General features: G+C 40.8%; 1 protein-coding gene across 2 annotated transcripts in view; it reads left to right on the top strand.

Annotated features, from left to right (window-relative positions):
• pard3b (par-3 family cell polarity regulator beta) overlaps positions 1–12,912 on the top strand; it is a 1,048,449-nt gene that overhangs the window by 546,778 nt on the left and 488,759 nt on the right. For both annotated transcript variants that reach the window (XM_033024356.1, XM_033024355.1), the window contains exon 11: positions 11,485–11,670. In XM_033024356.1, coding sequence (XP_032880247.1) covers positions 11,485–11,670 — 186 coding nt within the window. The remainder of the gene's footprint in view (positions 1–11,484; positions 11,671–12,912) is intronic.

Here is a 12,912-nt window from a genome sequence, read left to right as displayed (position 1 = left end):
ATTCTTTTTCATTGTACCGCTACAGCAAATGCATTTCACTTGCACTTTATGTGCAAATGACGAATAAAACTGATTGTATTGTATTGTATAAATGTTAGGGAAGGAATTTTACCCTTTTGGCATTGGCAAGTGAGGCCTCGGGTGGGATAAATAACAATCAATTTTGCACAAGTGATCAATTGGGAAAAGCCAGGAAATTTTGGAGGCTTGACAAGCTGCAGGATGTGTCATAGATAGGCAGGGCAAGGGCATGGAGAGATTGGAAAACAAAGATGAGGATTATAGTAATTATCAATGCAGACGAACCAGGAAACAGATGTGCGAGGGGACAAATTTAGGAACAGAAGAGTTTTGAATGAGCTCAGGTTGGCATTACATATTGACTTATCATTTTGTTAACTGAGAAATACTGAACAAAAAATCTCGAACTTCATTGAACTGAATTCTTACTTTTCTAATCTCTTGGTTCAAGTTGACCTGGTACTCTGAAACTGTTGATCAGACTACTATTTAATATTCTTCTCACTAGTATTCAGTATAACTCGAAAGTTGTGTTCACTTTCTGTGGTAAAGTTTAGTTTGTTGACTCCTCCATTCTGTGGTTTGACGAAGCAAGTCTCCCCCACTCCCCCACCACACACATACACACACTCCAAATGGATCGTTTGTAGACCAAATGTGCCTGTACTTAATGACTCGCGGGAAAACTGTTATCCCCTTGTGATAATGAGGCATTGGTTCTCTCTGATCCTGGAAGAATTTCACAGTGTGTGAAGACATAAAGTCACAGTTGAGCCGTTTGAAGTTGAGACGGAGACAAAAATAACCCGTTGAAAAGTTGCCAATGGGTTGGCCCTGCTGTGCAAGCAAGGTTGACCCTTGAACTGTAACTCCACCCCTCTTGCTGGTAGACAACAGAGGCCATGGCATGTCTCCAACAGTCACCTAGTGGAGCGTAACCCCTGTGTGGTGTGCCAGAAGTAATGGAAGCAGAATATAATTGACTGATTTCCTTTGCTGAATTCTTGATCTCTGGGAGACCGCTTCCAATTCCTGGCTGGAAATGGGACTCCGGGGATCTCTGGTTTCTTATCAGCCAGCAACAGTCAGACAGGGCCAGGCAGCACTCAAGATATTTTGACAGGGATGCAGTCAAGGGCAATGTGCAGGTACCAAAAGGTCCCGATGTGTTACACAAACGCAGCTTCCTGCCCTGCTCCCCAAGGAGACTGACAGCATTTAAAAAAAAAAAAAATTATTTTAAGGCCGGATACCTTTCAACTAGTTCAGACAACTGTGAATGACAAAAACAATCTGTTCGTCAGCATCAGCTGTCGCAGATCCTTGTAAATCTTACAAATAACATTACAGTACCTTTTGGAGCACAAATGTAAAGTAAACAAATCTCTTTAACGATGCATAAAGTCTAAACAACTTGAACAGATTCAGTCTCGTTTAGGTCTTAAAGGAAAAGCATGACTTTATATGGATATCAAGTTGTTTGATGGATTTTTTATTACCCTGTCCCTTAAAAAGTAAAGCAAGAGGTGTTCCAACATAAAAGCTCTCACATTTTTAAACCAAAGTGCTTCCAAGATGGTGAGGCACTTTAGTTTAATAATGTGGTTTGGATTTGAGTTTTGGATTCTGTGTCCTTCTTCTCACTAGTTGAGACTTTGTCTTGTGGGACAGTGCAGACAAATTTGCATTAATTAGGCACAGAAGCCATTGAAAATGAATGAAGTAACACCTCACATTCCCTTCAACTTTTCAATAACTTTCAATTTCTAGAAAGGTAAGACCCTCGGTACTTCCTTGAAAAGAGACCCAATCAATTTCCCTCTACTATCACTCTCCTGCACCTTGCAGAGGTTATCCTCATCCTCCACAACTTCTCTTTTAATTCCTTTATTTTGTTCAAGTTAAACATGTAGCCATGGGTCCCAGCTATGCCTGCCTTTTTGTTGGTTACATTGAACGATCCTTGTTCCAACTGTACACTGGTACAATCCCTCAACCCTTTCTCCACTGCAGCAGGACTGCCGTGTAGAATTCCATGATTTCATTAGCTTCAGCTAATTGGATACCTAAAATGTGATAATTCAATGTTCATACCATTCGGTTGTTAGCTATATGAGGTGCTGTTCTAGTGTTAATCCTGGCCAAATTGGAGAGGCTAGGACTTTAACATGGGGTAAAAGCTTCAGGGCTGCTGGGGGATTTGGTCAATTTGGAATTGCTCTCGGCAGAGCTGGGACAAGCTACGGAGTGGTGCCAGTGTGTCTAGAGCCCAGATACAAGTTGCAAGAAAAGAATAAGACACCTGTAGACCCTGTCAATTAGGTGCAAAATGCATAGAATGGATTGGATGGCTGCAAACCAGACATACACCTTGTAAATAATTGTAAATAATGTTGCAGAGTTCTACTTTGCCGAGTGTTGCCTTGATGAGGTATTGAGCCTTGTCTGGGTTTCTTGCAGATCAGGGTAAATATTTCTGTTGGCTTCCTTGAGAAGTCCTGTTTGAATACAATGTATTGAGCTGCTGTATTATTGGGTTAGGGAAATGTCTGTTATGTATGGGGTTAATTGATATCTGTAATTGGATTATTAAGAGACCACCCCCATGTGATTCGGCCCCTCGAGGTCCCTGGACCTATAAAAGTCAGCTACCACGAGGTCCAGCGTCGATCTTCTGCGAGAGTGCTTGGGACTGCGTGACCTTCTGGAGTGTCTCTGTTTGCGTGAGGCCTAGAGGGCTTGAACAGGCAGATACGAGGATCGAACCCGCGGTGGGATAGGTACAGTAGTTGAACTGTAATTGCGCTTTGTTAAAATAAAGATTAGTTGTTCAAGTGCTTGATTCAGTATTTTTGACTGAAACTAGACTGGGGGGAAGCTTAGAAACGAGCAATTTACACTGCCAGTTTGCATGTGGCCTCATTCTGGCAATGGAGGAAGCCCAGGACAGAAAGGTAATTATGGGAATCTGAAGAGGAGTTTTAATGGTTAGCAACTGGGAGATCCAGGAACCTGAACCGAAACATCATATATCCATGTTCTCCAGAGTTGCCTGACTTGCTGAGTTACTCCAGAACCTTTTGTCTTATTTCTGTAAACTAGCATCTGCAGTTTCCTGTATCTACTTTTCACTAAGTGTTCTGCATTTTAACTTCGAAAACAAGGGAGACACAGTGGTGATTACTGAGTCTCCAGTTAACTGCCATTTTATTTCTTCATTCAGTCTGCTTTGACTTTTAAGTTTGGCCCCTAGCGCTGTTCCATTGAACCTCAGTGTAAGCTTGAGGAACTCAACTTTGAGTTCTGCAATTTCAGAAAGCCAACCATGAACTGTAATATTCATCAACTTTATCTCTCTCCACCAATATTGCCTGTCCTGCTGGATATTTCCACCACAATCTTTTATTCCAAATTTCCAGCATTTCTTTACTTATGCACCCCCTCTCTTCTCATTCACCTTCTATTTACACCTCGTCCAGACAGATCAGCCAGCCTTCACTGCCTTCGGACGACAGATGGCACAATGGGCTAAGTGTTCGGCTGGCAACCGGAAGGTAGCTGGTTCGAATCCCGCTTGGAGTGCATACTGTCGTTGTGTCCTTGGGCAAGACACTTCACCCACCTTTGCCTGTGTGTGTCCTTGGGCAAGACACTTCACCCATCTTTGCCTGTGTGTGTGAATGTAATTATGTGAAGCACTTTGGGGTCAATGCAAGTTGACTTAAAATGTGCTATATAAATAAAGAAATTTAATTTAATTTAATTTCTCTCAGCCAGCACCATCACCACTTATCATTCAATCTGCTTATCATCCACCCTGCTTCCCGTAAGGACTCAATCCCCTACCAGTTCCTCCATACTTTCCCTTGCAACCAAAGTGTAGGAAATGCTACACTTGTCGCTTTACCTCCCCCCCTCGACTCCATCTGACCTAAGCATTCTTTCCAGGTAAGGCAGAGGTGCACCTGCACCTCTACCAACCTCATCTACTGCATTCGCTGTTCCGGGTGTCAACTTCTCTACATCGGCGAGACCAAACGCAGGTTGGCGATCGCTTTGCCCAACAACTCCGCTCAGTTCGCAATAACCAACCTGACCTCCTGGTGGCTCAGCATTTCATCTTCCCCTCACATTCCGAATCCAAACTTTCTCTCCTGGCCCTCCTCCATTGCCAGAGTGAGGCCCAGCGCAAATTGGAGGAACAGCACCTCGTATTTTACTTGGGTAGTTGACACCCCAGCGGTATGAACATTGACCTGTCCAATTTCAGATAGTCCTTACTTTCTCCGTCCTACCCCTCCTAGCTTTCCCACCAGCCTACTGTCTCCGCTTCATCCTTTCTTTCCCCTCCCCCCCTGACATCAGTCTGAAGAAGGGTCTCGACCTGAAACATCCTTCTCTCCATAGATGCTGCTTCACCCGCTGAGTTTCTCCAGAATTTTTGTTTACCTTCAATCTTTCTTTATCGCCACGCGATCACAAATATTCCCACTGACTCCTTTCACCTTCCCTTCCATGCAACTTAATACATGTCTAATTTTTAATTTCTATTGTTCTAATGGAATTGACTCAGTTCCTTGCTCCACAGATATTGCCTGGTCCAGCAATACTTTCAACTTGGTCAATTTTACAGCTTCTACAGTATCTTGTTTTCAATGAGTTATTGATGAAATTAATTTTCATTCTGGTGGGTGGTGGAATAATTTTTGCCAGGTGCAGGGGAGAATTTTGCTGCACTTCCTGAATAGTGGTTATAGAGATCATATGTCCACCTGAGATGCTAGTTAGCGTTGGAGATAAAATTGGTATGTTCTTGGAGTGACAATGTGGTCAGATTGTTGTCCACTAACCCATAGCTCTAACTTTACCCTACACAATTACAATGGAAAATCACTGAAGTCTTCTTCTGTCCATTCCTCCAAAGAATACTTCTTCTCATGGGCTTTGGAAAACTAAAAACAACCTTGCTTCTTTCCTGAGAATGGTTGATTGATGTGCATTGCACAAGGAACTTCTAAATAAATCCTTTTGCCACTGGGAAAGCATTAAAGATGAGTTTACAGAAACCACTTGAAGTTTTATTTCTGTTTATTTAAATAATTGCTGAGTTATAAATAAATATTCTTTACCCTGTGGTAAGAATATATAAACATTTTTAATATTTAGAATGTTTAAAATTCTGAGCTGAAACTCAGTTGAAGTGTTTGTCAGCAGAGGTTAAAACATTTGCATCCTTGCTGGTGTTTTTCAGCACACCAGCAAGAGTTGCTCTCCCAAATGACTGCATACAGGCTTTATGTTGCTTGTAATTTTTAAGAATTGCTTGTGGAGAATATTTACATAATCACGATGGGTATTGACACCATTGTTTATCAAAAGAAAGAGGACAAAATAAATAATATCAGAAATTATTGAAACCACTCAACAAGTCAGACGGCATCTATGGAAAGAGAAACGTTTAACGTCTCAGGCCCTGCAGTCTTTATTAGAAATCTTTTGAAGGATCTGGATCACAGAACATTGACCATTTTTCTTTCCACAGATGCTGAATGGACTACTGAGCTTCTCCACATTTTCTCTCTTTATTTCCAATTTCCAGCACAATGTTTTTTAAACTATTTATTATACAGGAAAAAATGATGATGGTTTGACATAGGCTTTGAGTATAGGAGCAGGGAGGTTCTACTGCAGTTGTACAGGGTCTTGGTGAGACCACACCTGGAGTATTGCGTACAGTTTTGGTCTCCTAATCTGAGGAAAGACATTCTTGCCATAGAGGGAGCACAGAGAAGGTTCACCAGACTGATTCCTGGGATGTCAGGACTTTCATATGAAGAAAGACTGGATAGACTCGGCTTGTACTCGTTAGAATTTAGAAGATTGAGGGGGGATCTTATAGAAACTTACAAAATTCTTAAGGGGTTGGACAGGCTAGATGCAGGAAGATTGTTCCCGATGTTGGGGAAGTCCAGAACAAGGGGTCACAGTTTAAGGATAAGGGGGAAATCTTTTATGACCGAGATGAGAAAAACATTTTTCACACAGAGAGTGGTGAATCTCTGGAATTCTCTGCCACAGAAGGTAGTTGAGGACAGTTCATTGGCTATATTTAAGAGGGAGTTAGATGTGGCCCTTGTGGCTAAAGGGATCAGGGGGTATGGAGAAGGCAGGTACGGGATACTGAGTTGGATGATCAGCCATGATCATATTGAATGGCGGTGCAGGCTCGAAGGGCTGAATGGTCTACTCCTGCACCTAATTTCTATGTTTCTATGTTGTGTATCCTCTTGTAAAAAATAGTCTTGTGTGTGCAGAGTCATGTTTTGTTTCATTTGAACCCAATCTTGTGATTTTCAGATCTGTCATGTGAACCTTTTTTGTCTGTCAAGTGTTTGGATGAAACAAAGTGCAAAAACTTTTAAGCAACCTGTTAAAATTGTCCTTTTCGGTACTTACTCCTCAAAAATCAGCAGTATATTTTTGTCACTGATACAGAATTAGTTCTATTCGTAAGAATTTCTGAACAATGTGTGTGACTACCAGAGAGCAAGGAAGGAATGTTGGATGAAAATCTGATCTATTTTGTACAATGTAATGAACTGCCAAACAGCAGACAGGAATCTTTTTTTAATCAAACTTCACAAATAATAACATTTTACTGAGACAGCTGAGTGAAAAGAATCTCCTAATTGTGTATGAACTGAGGCCATATAAACTGGCTGAAATTTTCATGCTGTCAATAACTGGACTAGTAGCTAGTGGTAACTTGACCCATGTGTTGAGAGGAAGGATTACAGTTGGCACTTTCTGTGTATTCGACGAAAAAATACATCAGGGTATTCGACGAAAAAAGACATCAGGACACTTTCTGACATTCATATATATGCCTTTCCACCATTCCAATTCCCTCCCCCCCTTCCTCCCATCCCTCTCCCTCTCCTCCTCCCTACCCACCTCCCTTCTGCCCTCCTCCCTCCCTTCTGCCCCCTCCTAGCCCCTTTCTCCATTCCCCCTCTCCTACCTTACCTCTCTGCTTCCCACCCACTGCTCCCTTTCTTACTACTCTTGTCCTTTCTTCTCCCTCCCTCTTCTGAACGATGTGCTGGTAGTGTAGTCAGCCACTGTTTAATTTGTTCCGAGTTGTAAGTGGACAGCAGTAAAATTAAAGAGAAATAAGTGAATGAATGGGATTTGAGAGCCAGGATGAACTTGATGGACCATGTTGAGGTCCTCTTTCGTTGACAGGAAATATATATAGTGTTATTAAACTTAGCTGCCTTAAAACAGTTTCCTGCAGAATGAACAAATGTGTCTTTTTCATACTCCCCGCACTGAACGAAACTGTGAGAAATCTATGAACAACTACTCTTGTTGCTCCTTTCTCCAGAAATATCTCTTGTTCTTTGTGTCAATTTGTACTGCTTTCTTAGACCTCCCCCGGTATCTTACATAAACGTTTTGCTTTCTCTCAGTTTGTAACTTGTAACTCTGTATATGCCAATAGCTATCCTGCATCAATTGTGCATTTTCCTTTCATAATCTGAAATGTTTTGTACGTCATTGTGAAGTATTTTTCAGATACAACTGATCCAGCTCCTTCGCCTTTCCTCAGATTCCTGGTGTCCATTAACCAACCCGTGTTTTCTGCGCACGTCGTCTTAAAGAAAATACAGTGATCTTTTTCTGCAGCTTTTCAGCTCAGTAGATACTGAAGGATGAGTGGTGGATGTTTCAACCGAGAGCTTAGCTTGGCTTAGCTTAGTGCTTGGCTGCTTAAGTTATTTAATGAATGTTTTGTCCCTTGAAGATGAGGCAAGACTTGGGAGGAAATCTTCTTCATTGTTAATTATGCCAGCCTAGTATACAGTCACAGCATTTGTATACCCCTTTTACCAAAGAAAATGTTTCATATGACCAGAAGAAATAGGTACAGGAGCAAATCATTGAGTCCTCACTGTAGTTTTTCATTATAGAGTCACAGATAGTCATAGAGTGATACAGTGTGGAAACAGGCCCTTCTGCCCAACATGTCCCAGCTACACTAGTCTCACCTGCCTGCGCTTGGTCCATATCCCTCCAAATCTGTCCGATCCATGTACCTCATATCTCAAAACACGTACCTGCTCTGGCTCTCAATAAGATCATGGGTGGTCCAGCTTTCCTCAAGTCCACTTTCTTGCTTTTTTCCCGGAACGTTTGATTCCCTTATTGATTGATTATTCCACGACATTTTACAAAAGCATTAGCAAACAAAAATTAGACAACATTGCGTAAAGAGATATAATGAATGCCGATCCAAAATTCAGTTAAAGAGGTAGAATAGCATGAGGTTCAGTTAGGAAACTTTGATTCCTGGTTCCAGCTGATTGGAATAATGTAGATATTAAAATCAGAAGTTTGTGGAAGAGAGCATTACAACTTAAGTTGCACTTTAACTATGTAGTTATATGTGAGCAGTGGGTGCACAGCAATTTAATAATATAGTCTTGTATGTCTTAACTTGGATGCCTTTAACTTTATAAATGCACAAATGCTACTTTGAGTGGACCTGTGTTCAAAATGGTATCATTGCAATTTGTATCTGTAAATCAAGCTTGGATCTTTGCCAGCCAGGAAGGGTTGAGTTCACTGTTTTTGTTCCTAATGCCATACAGCTTTTGTATGAAACCAATGAAACTGTCAGTAACTCCCAATAAACGCCTGTGCTTTGAATAGTGCTTCTGTGCTTACAATTGGCTGGAAGCAGTAAAGGAACAGTCTTATTATTGTTCAGATGATGCAATGACGTTTGCCTGAATTATCTTTTTCTTTGTGTGCTGAAGATAGTCTTGTTATTTTTCTCATTTATATACCATGCTTCAGTCTCACTGTAACGCATCCAAGAGTAGGTCTAACATTTGTGCAAACAATTGTTTCCTTTGCTTTTGTTGACTTGGCTTTTACATAGAAAATGATTAACTGATGACACAATGATTGAGTGCTCTATGTTTTTTTACTGAGTAGATATCTGTAAATTACTTTAGTTAGGGTATCACTGGGGCCTGTACTAATGGCATCCATCCGAGTGTCTGGATTGAGAGTGCACAAAACAGACAGGAATTGTTGCAGATTCACTTGAAAGTTCTTGTTAGCTTATGGATAACCTATCATGTCATCCTAAATGTGATGATATTTCCTGAACTTAACAATCACCATTTCTCAGATTCTATTATTTTCTATTGTTACAGTAATAAAATCAGTATATGCTATAGCCATTTACAATATTAGAAACTAGAATGTTCTAATCTTTAGTTAAATTATATAAAAAGTTTTGAAAGAAAGGAAATATGTGGATTTCTTCTTATCTCTGGTTATCCTGGAGGCCAGTATACATTTGCTAGGCTCCTTCTGTGCCATAACAATTTTATGAAGTGTAGTCGGGTTAGGCTCCATAAAATACAGTAGCCAATTTGTATACATCAAGCTCCCAGGATCAGGAATGCTGTTATAACTAGTATCTCTATTTAGTATTCACTGATGTCAGTGGAGGGAAAAGTGTTGGCCTGAAAACTCCTTGAATTCTACAGTGAGATTTGGTTGTTCACCTGAAATGGCAGACATAGCCCTAGTTTTACAGTGCATTCAGAAAGTGTCCAGACCCCTTCACTTTTTCCACAGCCTTATTCTAAAATGGATTAAAAAAAATTTTTTAACCTTCAATCTACATACAAAACCCCATAATAAACAAGCGAAAACAGGTGTTTGAAATTTTTGCAAAGTAATTAAAAATAATAACTGAAATATCACATTTACATAAGTATTCAAACCCTTTACTCAGTACTTTGTTGAGGCACCTTTGGCAGCAATTACAGCCTCAAGTCTTCTTGGGTATGAAGCTACAAGCATGGCATACCTGTATTTCGGTAATTTCTCCCATTCCTCTCTGCAGATCCTCTCAAGCTCTGTCAGGTTGGATGGGGAGCATCGATGCACAGCTATTTTCAGGTCCCTCCAGAGATATTCGATCGGGTTCAAGTCCGGGCTCTGGCTGGGCCACTCAAGGAAATTCACAGACTTGTCACAAAGCCACTCCTGCATTGTCTTGGCTGTGTGCTTAGGGCCGTTGTCCTGTTGTAAGGTGAACCTCCGCCCCAGTCTGAGGTCCAGAACGCTCTGGAGCAGGTTTTCATCAAGCATCTCTCTGTACTTTGCTCCGTTCATCTTTCCCTCGATCCTGACTAATCTCCCAGTTCCTGCCGCTGAAAAACATTCCAACAGCATGATGCTGCTACCACCATGCTTCACCGTAGGTATGGTATTGGCCAGGTGATGAGCGGTGCCTGGTTTCCTCCAGACGTGATGCTTGTCATTCAGGCCAAAGAGTTCAATCTTGGTTTCATCAGACCAGAAAATCTTGTTTCTCATGGCTTTTGGCAAACTCCAAGCGGGCTGTCATGTGCCTTTTACTGAGGAGTGGCTTCCGTCTGGCCACTCTTCCATAAAGGCCTGATTGGTGGAGTGCTGCAGATATAGTTGTCCTTCTGGAAGGTTCTCCCATCTCCACAAAGGAACTCTGGAGCTCTGTCAGAGTGACCATCGGGTTCTTGGTCACCTCCCTGACCAAGGCCCTTCTCCCCTGATTGCTCAGTTTGGCCGGGCGGCCAGCTCTATGAAGAGTCCTAGTGGTTCCAAAGTTCTTCCATTTAAGAATGGCGGAGGCCACTGTGCTCTTTGGGACCTTCAATGCTGCAGAAATTGTTTTATGCCCTTCCCCAGATCTGTGTCTCCACATAATCCTGTCTCGGAGGTCTACTTCCTTCGTCTTCATGACTTGGTTTTTGCTCTGACATGCACTGTCAACTGTGGGACCTTATATAGACATGTGTGTGCCTCCAAATCATGTACAATCATTTTAATTTACCACTGGTGGACTCCAATTAAGTTGTAGAAACATCTCAAGGATAATCAATGGAAACAGGATGAAACTAAGCTCAATTTTGAGTGTCATAGCAAAGGGTCTGAATACTTCTGTAAATGTGATATTTCAGTTATTTCTTTTTAATTACTTTGCAAACATTTCTAAACACCTGTTTTCGCTTCTTCATTCTGGGGTATTGTGTGTACATTGATGATTAAAAAAAAATAATTTAATCCATTTTAAAATAAGGCTGTAACGTAACAAAATGTGGAAAAAGTGAAGGGGTCTGAATACTTTCTGAATGCACTGTATATCTTATCCAAAAGGTGGCCCCTTGAATAGTGTATTCAGTATAGTGTTGACTTTTCAACGTGTGTGATGAATTCAGTTCTCTGAAGTGGGCTTTGAGTAATGGAAGGGCTGGTGTGGAAATGAAACTCAAATAGTGCTCTCCACAAATGCTTAACTAACGCCAATATGGTGATTGCATGACCTTGACATTTTTTAGAAATATTAATAGGCTGGTATGTTATTTATTCTGCTATCCAATCTCTGTTTTATTTCAGAAGGGGGAACAGAACTGTAACCTCCCAGCAGACGATAGAAAAGAGCACCTGACCTTTGAGATCCCACTCAATGACTCCGGTTCTGCTGGACTGGGCATCAGCCTTAAAGGAAACAAATCGAAAGAGACTAGAGCTGATCTTGGCATATTCATTAAGGCTATTCTTCATGGAGGGGCAGCTTTCAAGGTAATCATGTGTAGGAATGAATTGCAGATGCTGGTTTAAACTGAAGATAGACACAAACAGCTGGAGCTTCTCCGGAGAAAAGTAATAGTTTCGGGTTGAGACCCTTCTTAATCATGTTGGTTAAGGTTGAAATGTAGATATGAATGGATGTTCCACAAATTATCTTGAAGACCTTTGAAGATTAGAAACTCTTTATTGCAGCTTTTCCTTTCAACAGGCTGAACAGTCCAGTATTGACATCTATTTTATAGCAAGCGATGAGGAATATAACCATTGATATAACCATTCTTTATACTTGTAGCAAAATCTACTTGGAACTTTTTGGGTTAACTATCCCCTTCAATAAAGCCAATTCACATTTTACCCATCTGATTGAGATAAACGTCTGCAAAAGTTGTGTCAGTTAAGTTACAACTGGGGAAGGATCAGATGAGTTTAAAGTTTCGCTCTTTTCTTTATTGCAGCTTTTTTAGTTTGATCTTGCATTCATCATCTAGGTTTTCTGTTGTCTATAATAAAACTACACTTGAAGCTAGTGCATCTTTTGTGATATCATAATGGCTTTCAGTAATGAAAATCACAGTAAATTTATTCGAATATACTAATTGCGTTAATTAATGTAACCTAGTATTAAGTTGATTTTAATATTTTTTTATTTCATCTGAAACGTATGTTTGCAGTTTTTGAAGTGCGGACATCCTCCAAGCCTCCTTTCCAGGTCAAGGGACTGGCATCTGACCTATTCATTGATTGTTTCAGCTGACTGCTGAGAGTTTTTGTTTTAGTTTCCCCTCTTGAGTTCATTTCAGGCAGCTGAAATGTGGAACCGATGTGTCACCACTATATTATGTGCTTAAAATATTAATGCTATCACATAGAATTGTGGCCCACCATTTAAAGTTTGCTTGCTTTTGACTGACCACTGACATTTTTGAGAGTGCCACCTCCTCACTAATTTCACTGTGCCGGACACACAAGGAATTAAGGACTAACATAACATACGACTACTGGAGTCACTGGCCAGATAGAAAGTAACCTTTGAGGTTGCACTTCTGATCAAGCTTAAAGGTTTTCACCAGCTGCCACAATATCCCCTTATTAGATATAAGATCATACAAATATCTGCTACCCATATCCTTCATCAGGCATTCTTTATTTTCATTTTTCCAAACACAGTCCTCTCTCTAAATCCGCCTCTTTTTTAAACGTCATAAAAACAACTTTTTCATCATGTGGAAACAA

This window comes from Amblyraja radiata, chromosome 7 (assembly GCF_010909765.2).
Source record: "Amblyraja radiata isolate CabotCenter1 chromosome 7, sAmbRad1.1.pri, whole genome shotgun sequence".
Classification (NCBI taxonomy): domain Eukaryota; kingdom Metazoa; phylum Chordata; class Chondrichthyes; order Rajiformes; family Rajidae; genus Amblyraja; species Amblyraja radiata.
Note: the sequence above shows the minus strand (reverse complement) of the source record. Positions and strands in the feature narration are given on the sequence as shown.